The following is a 14,450-nucleotide window of genomic DNA, read 5'->3' on the forward strand; positions in this document are numbered from 1 at the left end:
TACCTATCTGGTAAAAGATTCCTCATTTTACCAAAATAAATGAATCATAACTGTTAAAATAGGGTGAAAACAATTTTGCAGAGAATTGTATCTCCACTAATTACTTAAAAACTGACATATGTTTTAAAAAAATCCTTGTTTAATTAAGAAAAGAAATATATTTAACAAAAAAATATCTAGTTTAAGAAACTCCTTCTTAGAAATGAAAAAAATTTCTTGCATCAAATCCCTCCTCCTCCTACTTGCACTAATTAACGAATCTGAATCAAAATTATGAAACGGCAAGAAAACTATTCATAACGTTAGCGTCGTGTCAACTACTTCTATAAACTATTAGTTAAATAAAGAATAACACACATTCTGTAACAGAAACAACAAAAAAAATTTAAATAGTCTTTTTATCATATAAAGGAAGGGGAAAAAAGTAACATTGTGCTTAAATGTTCTTTCTCCTTTACCTCAATTAGCAAAACTAAATATCAATTAATATGAACTTAAAATATTTTCATGACACCAACCATCCGAATCAGAATTTTCGACAATAAAATAAGTTAATAGAGATAAACGTATCTCTTATAAGAAATAAAAAACCTATAAATAAATAAATAAAAGACGAAACCTCTTATAACAATTTAAAATCTTATAAAAAGAAAGAAAAAATGCATCCGACACAAAAGTCCTCCTACCTTCCTCAATCGGCTAATATGAATATCTATACCCTCTTTCCAATTTATCATTTAAAATAAAAAAATAACATCTTTTACATTAAACATATTAAAATGCATCTTCCCCTTAGAAAAATAAAATAAATAAATAAATTAAATACATCCAGCTTCTAAGAAAAGAAATACCGTGACTCTAATTAAAAAAGAGCAATACTTTCCTTTCTCCACAATTAAAGAATAAACATCCAATACAGAAATCCACCCACCTTCCTTAATCGGCTCATATAAATATCAACACCCTTTTCAAAAAATATCATTTAAAATGAAAAAAAAATAGCATATTTTATATTAAATCTTGCCCTAAAAAAATAAAATAAATAGAGAAATTAAACATACCCAGCTTATAAAAAAAAAGAAATACCGCTACTCTAATTAAAAGGCACCAATACTTACACCTCCAATCACGAATAACCATCCAACAGATAAATCCTCCCAACTTCCCCGATTGGCTACTTTAAGCCCCACATTAGCAACTTCTTCACAAAATATAATTTAAAATAGAAAATAACACATTTTTCGCTTAAAAAAATTTAAAAAAAAAGTAAAATATTATTGAAAAATTTAAATTGTATCTTCCTGCTTTAAAAAATAATCAAAGAAGAATAAATACGTGAAATAAAATTAAAAAAAAAGCGTAATACAACCAGCCTATAAGTGCCCCCCCCCTTACCCTTCTCGTTACCTCAATGATCTAATCTGAATTATTACAGATAAAAAGAATATTCATTGAAACAGCGAGAAGCATTCATGTTGCCCAGAAAGCGAGAGGGGAAATATCCCTACAGATTTTCCCTATGGAGGTACCTTTTTTACCGGGACCATTTTTTCCGGGACCTTTTTTTCCAGGGACCCTTTTTTCCGTACCTTTTTTTCCAGGTACCTTTTTTTCCGGGACCTTTTTTTCCGTACCTTTATTTCCGGGACCTTTTTTTCCGTCTACCTTAAAATCCTGGCCGAAGCGTTGTAGACAAATCTATTATGCTGGAGGTCGACATATTGAGACGCATCGCTGAATTTATGTTACAAATTTTGGAAATATTAACATTCAAAAATGATCCCTATACTTTTTTGTTACCCTGTATATATATATATATATATATATATGTATTTGAATTAACTTAGAATGAAGAGGAAGAACTAATTTCGTTCTCTAGCAATCGAGATTTAATTTTTAAATATTCGGAAGAATTAATTCATTAATTTTGGATTACATTAGATGCTATTATCCTATGATAACCAAAAAAAGCTTTAAAAATATTATTACAATTTTCTACATCTTATTTGTGTGGATTCGGATTTTCAGTATTAACCAACATAAACACGAAAAAAAGATCGAGAGTGTTAAATGTAGAAGCAGATATGAGAGTAGCATTTTTGCGACCAAATATCAATGACATAATCAAAAAACATCAAGCTCAAATTTCTCATTAAAAGTATTACTCATTTGTAATTAATCCCTTAACAAACGTTGCTTTTGTTACATATTATATTATTTTATTTTACATTCTAAATTATTATCATAAACTATTTTACACAGTGTATTATAAGAAAGTAAACAACTTTTAGACTTATCTTTTTCGTTGTGTGCCGCCAAATTTTGAAATCGTTAAATGTGTGCCGCAACCAAAAAAAGGTTGAGAATCACTGGACTATATGAAGGTGAGTGGGTGAGTGAATTCTCAAACTGAGCATGCGCAATTTTGAGTAAGATGTTGTGCATTGCTTCGACATCCCAGAGACGGAGTAACGATTTCTCCCTTGCTTTACTTCTTCTCACCTTTGTATTCTTTGGTTCTAGTATTCTTTCAAACAGGTTATTCAGGCAGGTGTTACTTTTAAGCGCTCATCGTGATTTACTACTAATTTTAAGGGGCGAGGGTAGAGCTGACCATTCATTTCATATCTTGAAGGCAATACATTTCTTCCAAGAATCGAACACACTGACTATGTCAAACTAAAGTCATATTTCCATTCATGTGGTTCAAATAATAATAAACGAGTTTCTTAAAACTTGAAATACGGGTATCCAGTCATCTGATGGTTTCTTTCAAGAAGTAAAAATTTGTAGCAATTATAAAAGTAGTTCCAAATTGAAATTTCAAAGCCTGTTTAAAATTTTTTTCCTTTGAACATTTATTTGTATAATGGCTACCACAAGCGTGGACTATAGCGATTTCTTGCTTGTTTTCAAAGCTTTACAACTGAAAGAAAATGAACCAAATGGAATGATTTGCCTTTGCGGGCTTGAAAAAGAGGATACTGCTTTTTCAAAAGATAACGAAGATATTAGAAAAATTAATCGTCTTGTAAGTAGTTTAGGATTACGAGGGTCTTTTAGGGATGATTCTTTTCAAATAGAAACTATAATGGTACCAGCAAGGAGTGATTATCCTTCATCAACTAAAGGGGAAAAGTTGTTTTCGAACGAAAAGATTAAATTGCAAAAGATTTTTAGAGCTATGTCACCTTACAAGCGATTAGTTTGGTGTGGCCGCCTTCTAATTGAATTCCACGAAGAAAACCAATGCTGTCGGTATTTATCGTCTGCTCTGAAGTTTTATGTAAAAGCGATTGAAAACGTGAATAGCGCTCGACTTTACAATAGCCTTCCTGTTGATATGAAAATTCAAGAACTTTTAAGGCTTTCAACTAAATTTCGCGTTCACCAGAGTGTATTCCTCGAACTGTTGAGATTGTTAAGCACACCTGGATATTATCGTAGATCGGTTCGGACTATCGATGATGTTTCATTGTTAGAAGATATATTTAGAGCAACAAACGACCGTAAAATAGATATATTTGTATTATGGAAAAAATTTGACAGCAGATCTTACCATTCATTTTATTGTTTTATATATGAAAAAATTGAAACTTTTACTCCATTAATAAAATTTGGAAAGACAGAGTGCATATCTATAGAGAGTGGTGGATATTTGATGGAATCATGGAGCGGGTAAATATTATTATTTTTATATCTAATTATTCTCTGTTTGTTAAACTATGTTTCTTCATTTGAAATTGTCGGGAGTATGAAATCGTGAAATATTCTATAGATAATTTTAATAATTTTACTTTTTTTTATATCATGTGCAAAACCCTACAAATTGCCCAAGAATGTGGAAAACTGCTTAATTTACAGTTGTCCGCGTAATCACCGTTCGTATATTAGTTTGCTTTTTTTTTTTTTTTTTTTTTTAGCAAAATTTCTTTAGGTGAAACTTTTTTTTCTGTTACAGTATTTAAAAAATTGTAATTAAAATAAGAAAAAAAATGAAACGATTCTTTTTTTTTTTTTTTTAATTTCTCGTTTTATTTGTTTAGCAGGCTATCGGCATAATTTCTATTAATTATTATTACTCATGTAAAATAAATTTTACTATTAATTGTACTCGAATTAAATTATCTTTCGGTTCCACTGACTTTAAATAAATTTGCTTACAGGGTCTGGGAAAAAAAACGGACAAATAATTTTAAAGAGAACGTTATTAAAAAATAATCACAAATAATAATAATTGCAAATGTACTAATAAATAAATTTAATTATTTATTTGTAAATTATTTATTAAAATAGCAAAATTCAAATATAATTAGCAAATCGCTAGCAGCTATGCAGATGCGCAAATGTTTATTGAAAGCAGTGGGCCACAAGTCTTTAATCTCCATGCACACTGAAGTGATTTCTTTAGCAGCTGTTTCCAAAAGATGTTTCGTGGAACCCTGCTATTCAGTGGAAGGGTCACAGGGATTCCGGAGAGTTGCGCACTTTTTTTCATAAATAAAAATAATTTTTGAAACCTGCAATAGGTTTGCATTCAACCGATAATTTTATTAATTTGGTTATTATTATGAAATAATTTAAATTAAATAATTCCCTAATAAAAAAAAAGAGAAAGAACGAATTTCAAAATGTATCATTATATTTTTTTCCAATAACAATATACTGAATGAATTACTAAAAGCATTTGCATTTCTCAGCGAACTCTAAAGTTCAAAATAAAGTTACCAAATTTAAGAATTACCAATTATATTTCTCTGATAACTCTAATATTTTATAATATTTCCTTTTCAGAAACCGAAATTTTGTTAATTTATTCAATTTGATTTATGCATACGCCAAGAAGTAGTAGACTAAAAGTTGCTGCAGACTTGTAAATTCAACTGCTTTACATAAAATCTAATTTTAAGACTGGTATAGGAAAAAAAGGAGCACCTTTGGATCTATTGGTCAGATTTTCATTCTATAAAATGCTTTGATAATTACAAATTTTTAGAAATATGTATAACAGTTTTTATAATAGGCATTATAATTTTAACCATGGCGGAATAGACTTTTTTGGAAGATAGAAGATGATTCATTTATTCCATTTTTATTTAGAAAATTGCAGGTTCCGCTAGAATCGCCCTATTATTAATGTTGTATCATGTTGTTTACTTTTTACATGTTATTTATACTGTTTTTGCTACTCTAATAAACTTACTATGCAGCCATCAAAATACTGTACATATATTAAAATTAATATCATTAAATATAATTCATCACTAAAGATCTTGTATTTTTTGTGTTTTTTAAGTCATTAAAGCAGAGTTAAGACAAAAAATATTTTTTGTACACGAGTGTCTCTCAAAATAACATTTTAAATGAAAAAAAAAATCCTGTCGTGATCCTATTTCAGGTTATTGACATTAGTGTTTAAAGCTTTTCTCAGTTAAATAATGGCTAATTGTATGAGAATCAGTTTTATTCACGTTAAAATGTAAATCGAATAAATAAATTATAGAAAATATATATAATGTTCAGTCACACATTTAATCAGGGTTCGTGATTTTTTTGATTTCTTTGAAAAAAATCAAAAGAATCAGATTTTTTTGATTTAAATCGGATTTTTTTGATTTAAATCAGATTTTTTCGATTTTTATTTAAATACACTGTAAGAACTTTAATTTATGATTAAAAAAATTATAAATGTTTGATCAAATTAACTTAATATTAAAACTATATTGTAACAATATTTTAGAAGCTCTAACTAAAATAATTTTTCATTATAATACATTGCTTTGAATGCATAGCAACCATTTTGAAACAAATGCAGGATTAAAATTTAAAGACTAGATGAAATAGAGAATTTAAAGAATACTTCAGGGGTCTGTCTGAGTTTTTCTGAGAGGTACCTATTTTGTGAAAATTAAAAATTATGTTAAAAAATCAACACAAATATAGTAAAAATATGAATTTATCGTTTCTTACGAGACACAAAAAATTTTTTTTAAGAAAAAGTATTTTGTGCGATTATTCTATCATTTTTAATAAAGTTGAATTTGTAAAAGTACTGTTAAACAGTAGCAAATTTGGCTTGGACAGACCCCTGTACTTTAAATATTAAAACAAAGTTTCAGTTAGCAAACCATAACTTTAATTTAAAATTGTGATTTCTCTTTTTTTTCTCTTGATTTTTAAAATGACTAAATAAATGTAGCAGACTGTGTTCATAAAATTCATCAAAAAATAAATAAATATTTAATCTATATATTTTTATATTAAAATCATTCATTTTTAATTCTATATCAAAATAGATAAGTTAAGCTAAAAAAAAAAATTATAAAATCTATGTACTCATTGGAATTTTTTTTCACAAAATTTCTTTATAGAAAATCAGATAATGTCGAAGATACTGTAAACATATTATGAGAAAAAAATACCAGTTGATAACCCTACTGCATCAAATAGACTTTGAAAGAGTTTGAAAGCGAAGAATGACACTATATTTTAGGAAAAAAACATCCGAATTCATCAGCCCTTTTTTTTCTTTCTGTTTTTGGCTTATTACGGTAATTTCTTTTTAATATAAACTCAAGCTTCAGAAATATACATTTTCTACCAATGAAATATGATGCAGATTTTAATTCACGCTTTTTCATTCAAAAGGTAGAATTTTAATTAACATTATTTGTATTATTTTTTGAAAAAAATTCATGTTTATTAATTACTTTCTACAGCTATGCAAGTCTATATTAAGACAGCATTAAATGTTTACTTTAATCTGTACTTTCAATCTCAAGAATCAAAAGATTTTTAAAAATGTAATTTCAAATGTGTTGGAATTTAACGCACACCAAGAAAGAAAGTAATTTCGTTAACTAAAATTAATTAATGCAGCAATTTATTTAAATTAAATTTTAATACTAAGAAAAGAAAATAATAAAAGTATCAAAAATTTAAAACACTGTTTTTTAACTTTTAAAATCAATGTATATAGATAAAAAAATTAGTTGATTTAAATCAATGATTTTTTTTTAAAAATCATTTGATTTAAATCATGATTTAAATCGTGATTTAAATCAAGCTGATTTAAATCAACGAACCCTGCATTTAATACTAAAAGTTATTGAATCACAAATATTTATTCAGCAAATTTTATCTCAAATATAATACTGGGGGGTGATCTAGGCCGTGTAAACTTGTAACTATGGCTAAAAGATCTATTACTACTGTTCTAACTCCATGGTCAGTTTGGCATGGACGATCACCACATTATCCATTGAAATACTGTTTGTGAGATGATTGTTTCCAAGTGATATTAAAAAGCAAAGGGTCAAATAGTTTTATTTTGTGTGGTCAATCATTTGCATTATAAGTTATTTAAAATTTGTTATTCTTTTCCCCTCTCATTAAGCAAAATAAACAATTTTGATTAAAATTTTCCTAAAACACGAAGGACATTTCTTTGTAAGTAAAACTAAACAACATTTGAATTATTTAAGAAGAATATAACTAAAACTCGATTATCTTTTTTAATTCAAAACAGTTGAAACTCAGAAAAATACACTTGGAATTAACATACTTATTAGAAATATGAATTAAACTAAATATATTTTGCTTTATGTAATGGCAAAATTAAAATGGAGGTCAATTGTTAGCCTGACAGCAATGAGCAAATCAAAGGTGTTTGAATAAGACATAGCCGATTAATATTCACTTCAAACTCATGTTGGCTATTAAGCTGTGTGCATGGAAATACACTTGGTTACACTACTATTTACATTTTTGTTTTCCTTATTTACAATTGATGCGTTATACTGGCTGGAAAGCATACAAATCCTACCCTCAATTCAATGTTGTTTAATAGACAGTTTGGAACAAACATGAATAATGATTAGGAAATTTTAAAGAAACAAATCTCTACATAGAAATCAATACAAACATACGTATCTTTATACTTTATATCACTGTGTTGTGGAATACCTTAAAGTCTGCCTTAATTTTGAAAGAAGTTTTCAGGAAAGGGTACGGCTCTACCGTTCCCCGGCCGTTCGTACCATAGAGTTGAAATACTGGGTAGAGAGAGTAGAATAACCCCCGACCCGTGGACAAGATAAAGTCACGTGACTGTAGCCCAAACTTGCCGTTCACTGAGACCGCTTCGATTCCCGTCCATTCGTTTAGCATTGCGATCGTCTGATGCAATTAACTGTCTGTCTTTTTAATTCAGAAATAAGAATGGTACAAAAGTCCTGAGCATTTTGCTGCACGGAGAAGTTTTCTAGGGACTGTCCGATAACTTTTTACAAGAAAGGGCGACATTTTTTTTTCACTTTTTCTATTTTAAAATTGATTTTAAAATTTTTCCGATACTCAGTCATGCTCTGATAATCATGTTTTATTTGCTTTAATAATCAATTACGCTCGTTTTTGCTCACTTTTTTTGCATTTGACATAAGTTTTTATTGTTTCTTAAACTTTAAACTTATAATGTTTAAGTATATTTCAATATATACTCTATTTTTAGCTAAAATAGCTGCAAAGCTTTGTTGGCTTCCTTGGCGAGATACTTTAGCGCCAAGGAACAGTTGAGTAAACTTTCGGTTTTGTTTTAGTTCTCTTTAAATGCCGATATCATTTCTGTATATTCTGAAGATTTTGTATATCTTTACCTCTTGATTACTAAAACCCAATATTTATCTTGTTCTAAAATGTTTCCTTTAAATATATATATTTAAATAAAAAATATGGTACATAAGAAGTTGTGTTTTTTAAATTACATAGGAATGCTTAAAAACCAAATTATTTGCATATTCTTATATGTTTGATGAATAATTAAATTCTATGAAATATTTTTAGTATTTAAATATAAAATAGTGTATAGTAGTTTTAGTGTTAATTTTTAATAAAATTATATAATTCTGCTACTATACATAAAATGAATACAAATTATGTACTATTTAGAAAATAAATTAAAGTATATTTAATATAATCATTAAGTACTTGTTTATCTTCTTTTTATTTAAAAATAGTTGCTATATTGGAAATACTTTATTTTACTAGTATATTAAAGCGTAGAATTAGTTTGATTTAGTGCAACAAATTTAGAAAACATAACATAGAAGTGGCTAAGTTGTATAGGAGTAAATTAGTGCAGTAAATTAGCGCATGTGATGCATTGGTATGGAATAAACTGCTCAGACGGCCAAGGCTAACAGCTGGCTGTGGTGCAAAGATTTAACATCGTGAACCTTTCTTGTAAAATTTCAACTGTTTTAACCTTTATATAGATTGTATATATTTAATTTGCAGCTGGCTGAAAGATATAGTTTTAAATGCACTTACTATTTTTAAGAAAATTACATTTTTTATGGATGGGCATTGTAATTTTCTTAATGTCGATAAAATGATTATGGTTCTTTTATTTGTAAAATAAAATATTTTTAACTGTTACTTTTTAAGTTACTGGTTTTCTGTAAAAAAATTATTAAATATACATTGACCTATAATAGTTGCATAAATTTACCTCATAAAAAGTTGCATAAATTGCAATTTCTATCACAAATAAAACTAAGATATTTTAATTATAAGTTCGTCATTAGTTTCAATCTACATTTAGTACAAAGTAAAAATTCTAATTGCTTTCTCTTTCATTTAAGTATTTTTTGTTTAAATTTCGAAAGCTTTTCTACTAGTCTCTTTGTGTGTACAAAAACTTCCTAGTAATTTATGGAATTAGATTGTACATGAAATACAAAGTAAAATTTCTAGTTAAACTCTTTTATTATTTTCTTTGATTAGTTTAATGCTTTTAATCTAATATTTTTCTCTATTCGGAGCTGAAAACTTTTATATTAGAATAAATATTTTATTTCATATTTAGACAAATTGTTGAGTATTAAGTTAAAATGCAACAGCAGTTTATTTTTAAAAATATCTATTTTAAGTGTCAGGAAAAAAAGAAGTCAAAATTCTAAATTAATAATGTAAATAATCTTTATTGTATAAATAATTTAATGTATTCAATATATAAATAAAATTCTAAACGTAATTAAATTTAATCAAAAATATGTTTTCTAACTAATCTATTCTACTAAAAACGGGTTTTATTTTCCCCGAAGCTATTTTTCCCGAAATTTAATATTACCTCTCGAGCAGTCTCTTGGTGAGCATAAATAAAAATAATAAAAGTGTTGCAACATTAACGTTATTTTTAAGCATCGAACTTTTTTCAGACAATCTGCTTAATTTTACAATTTGTTTTATCTAACAGTGATAAAACTTTTAAAACGTAAAGATTAAATTTATTTTTTAAACGAACTTATGTTTCATTAAAAAAGAAAGGCAACATTTTCAAATTCACATTTTAAGCCCTGGTAGATTTTAAAAAAAATCCTGATTTTTGTATCGAAGTTATTATAGTTTTTTAAAAAAATAACAATAGTTAAATGTAATAATAGTTATTACAATATATATTGTTAATTTTTTTTTTTTGAATAAATTTTAAGGAATAGTGTTAAGGGTAAAGACGAGAACTACTGAATTTTTTTAAATAAAGGCAGTACTTTAACTAAAAATTATTTGTTAAGAAAAAAAAAACTCCTCATGTTTTAAAAACCCATTTAATAATATTAAAGAAATGTGATTAACGAAAATATTTTTTTTCTCTCTTTCAAATGCTCCGATTATTTGCGCATCGGTAATATCGAAATAAAGCTGTTTAAAAACTTAGTGCGCCAACATTGGTGATACTGCGCCAAGTATTGCACTCTTTCCATCACGTGATTGTAATTCTTTGCTTGCTATCTGTGGCGTGTCTTTTCGGAAGGAATAAAGCGAACTTGGTTCCTCTACCTACTATTTCAACTCTATGGTTCGTACCTGCATTTAACCCCATAATTATCTCACACACTTGCCTTAGATTAACTGCCCTCCTATCAGTTCAAGATCGACTGTCGCATAAACATTTTAAGCGTGTGCGCCAGAATAGCGAAATAAAGCCAAATCTGTAATCGATTACATTTTTTGATTATAGTAATCAATTACTTGTAATCATGATTACAATTTTAAAAAATTTTGATTACAGCTGTAATCATGATTACAATATTGATTACAGTAATCAATTACTTGTAATCGTGATTGCAAAGTTTGATTACAGCTGTAATCATGATTACATAGTCGATTACAGTAATCAATTACTTGTAATCATGATTACAATTTTCAAAAAATTTTGATTACAGCTGTAATCATGATTACAATTTTGATTACAGTAATCAATTACTTGTAATCATGATTCCAAGTAATTGCGATTACAAGTAATCACAACAAAAACGATTACAAGTAATTATGATTACAAGTAATCAAAATATATGATTACATGTAATTTGATTACATGTAATTTGATTACATGTAATTATGATTACATGTAATCTAATTACACGATTACAAGACTATTGTATTCTTATAAATGATTATATTTTACAGTAGATAGTAGAATGTATTTTATAATGATACATTTTGCACGTATTAACATGTACTGCATTTTGTACGTATTTGTATACGTACAAATGAATGTAACTGAAATGTATGTACATATGATTTTATCTAGTGCATATGTTCAGACATTTTAGTATCACACACATGTACATACACTTATATTGTAGGTATAAAATATATGTACGTATGTATATAGATAATAAATACGTATGTATGTGCAAACAATGTAGGCATGTACATTTATACACAATGAATATATGCATTTTATGCAAATATTTGTGTACGTAAAATGTATATCTATGTTCATGTACGCATGTATATACAAGTACTTGTGTTTGTACGAACATACATACATTGTCTGTACAATGTGTGTCCCATGCATGTATGTGCAGTTTATTTATGAACAGTACAATATATGTATGCATGTACAATATAGGTATATCTGAAGGATGTACAATATATGTATGTATACATGTACATGATATGCATGTCCAGTGTATTTATGTAGATGTACATAATATGTTCATGCTCAATGCAAGTATCCAAATATGCATAATACATTTGTGAACTATTGTACGTACATTGGGCGTATTTATATTTCACATATATTCATACATGCATTCGACATGCATAACGTACGTACATACACACATTTGAGATGCATATATTGTATAGATGTATATACATATAGCGTACAGATGTATATTCATATAATGTACATATGATGAAATGAACATATAATGTTCATATATTGTACATATGTGTGTACATATACAGTACGTATGTGCATAAATATATTGGGCATAATTCTTTCGTACAAATTTCACATGTGTACATGCATGCTATCCCTATCTATGCATATGGTGCAATGTATATATGTACAATGAATGTATCCACACATGTACAATACACGTATGTTCCATGTATGCATATCCATATGTACTATATATGCACGAACAATACATCTATGTACATACATTGTACATGCGTACATACATTACACGTATACATATGTACATTACATTTATGTCTAAATATGTGTACAATGCAATAAATAAAATGCATGTAAGTTAACTTTTAATGACTCAAGCAAGTTAAATGACAAAATGAAACGATATTTAAATTTAGTTTTCAGCTTTAATTGTTCTATATCATTTTGAAATTCTCTGAAAAAAAAAATATTTTCAGGTATTTTCATGAAATGTTTGACAATACAGATTTATTTTTTTTATAACATAATGCATGATTCATAGAAAGTTTTTAACTGGTAAGAAAAACGGTAAATTTTATGTGTGGAATTAATATTTAGAAATTCCAAATAAAATTATCGTTTGCTTTCTAAAAAATATGAGGTCGAGTTTCATATACCTTAGAATAATTTTAAAACAAATTTTAATAACTTTACTCATATAAATTTTTTTAATGTATGCACAATGTATGTGTATATTGTAATTACATATATTTAAATGTACGCACGTATTTGTACATTACTTGTAATTATGTACATGTATACGTTGTATGCACATGCATACATTGTGCATATAACTATTTTTTTGTACATCCATGCATTACATGCGCATAAGTATTAACAAAGTATGTAGTTATACAAGTACATACGTAAGTTGTACATAAGTACATACTTTGCGTGCACATATATCGATGTACATATAAATATGCATGTATACATGTGCGCATTTTATTTACGCAGCTATGTGCATATATTGTACCTTTAAATAACATTTTTTCATATTGTACGCAAATACGTACAATTTTATATGCAAACGTTCATTGTATATACGTGCTATTATCGTAAATTTATACAATATATGCACTTAAGTACATAAAAGCATGCAAACGCATAAACATTATTTTCATATACGTTCATACATACATTGTCTATGTATACAAAGATACAAAGCATTGCCTTTTTGTACAAACTAACATACATGCGTACATGTATCATAGATGCATAATTATATGTACTAAGCATATGCGCATTGCATTAAGTATATTACAATATAATTATGAATATTGTGCGTACAAACAACGTTTGTGCATACATTGTATGTATAGGAATCGCAAATTGTACGTTCATGCGTGCGTACATTCTATGTACATAAAAATATGTAAACACATGAATACTTACATAAAAAATTTGAGTATAGTATACAATCGTAATAACTTGTAATCGTATAGTTTGATTACAATTAATCACAATTACATGTAATCAAATTACATGTAATCATGATTACATGTAATCATATATTTTGATTACTTGTAATCATAATTACTTGTAATCGTTTTTGTTGTGATTACTTGTAATCGCAATTACTTGTAATCATGATTACAAGTAATTGATTACTGTAATCAAAATTGTAATCATGATTACAGCTGTAATCAAAATTTTTTGAAAGTTGTAATCACGATTACAAGTAATTGATTACTTGTAATCATGATTACAAGTAATTGATTACTGTAATCAAAATTGTAATCATGATTACAGCTGTAATCAAAATTTTTTGAAAGTTGTAATCACGATTACAAGTAATTAATTACTTGTAATCGTGATTACAAGTAATTGATTACATAGCTGTAATTATCTGTAATCAATTACAGTTGTAATCGATTACTGTAATCAACGGCCAACTCTGATCTAGATGGATGAAACTGAGGGCCGCCTTCTTATGAATGACGCGCAAAATAGTCGTCTTTAATGATTTGTAGTTACAAAAACGTTGCAGCTAAGAACATGCGAAAAAAATGGCGATGCCGAATAAAAACAAGTACGAGTCGAAATACGTAAAAAATATTTCTTAATGTGTGTGTATGTTTTTTAAATTTAGAATTGCAATGTAAAAATTATTTTGACAATTAAAAATTTTCTTCATACGCTTCTAATATGATTAATTATTAATCTAGTTCAAATGTATTCTTAATATAAAAAGTAAACAATTTCTCTTTTTTAACGCGGT

General features: G+C 27.3%; 1 protein-coding gene across 1 annotated transcript in view; it reads left to right on the forward strand.

Moving 5' to 3' along the window:
- The first annotated feature begins 2,427 nt into the window (after positions 1-2,427).
- Positions 2,428-14,450, forward strand: part of LOC107447697 (uncharacterized) — a 29,209-nt gene continuing 17,186 nt past the window's right edge. Inside the window, exon 1 of the mRNA XM_087153052.1 lies at positions 2,428-3,678. Within this exon, the coding sequence (XP_087009178.1) occupies positions 2,870-3,678 (809 nt within the window). The 5' untranslated portion in view covers positions 2,428-2,869. The remainder of the gene's footprint in view (positions 3,679-14,450) is intronic.

This window comes from Parasteatoda tepidariorum, chromosome 10 (assembly GCF_982258835.1).
Source record: "Parasteatoda tepidariorum strain Cologne lab strain chromosome 10, Ptep-v5.0, whole genome shotgun sequence".
Taxonomy (NCBI): Eukaryota; Metazoa; Arthropoda; class Arachnida; order Araneae; family Theridiidae; genus Parasteatoda; species Parasteatoda tepidariorum.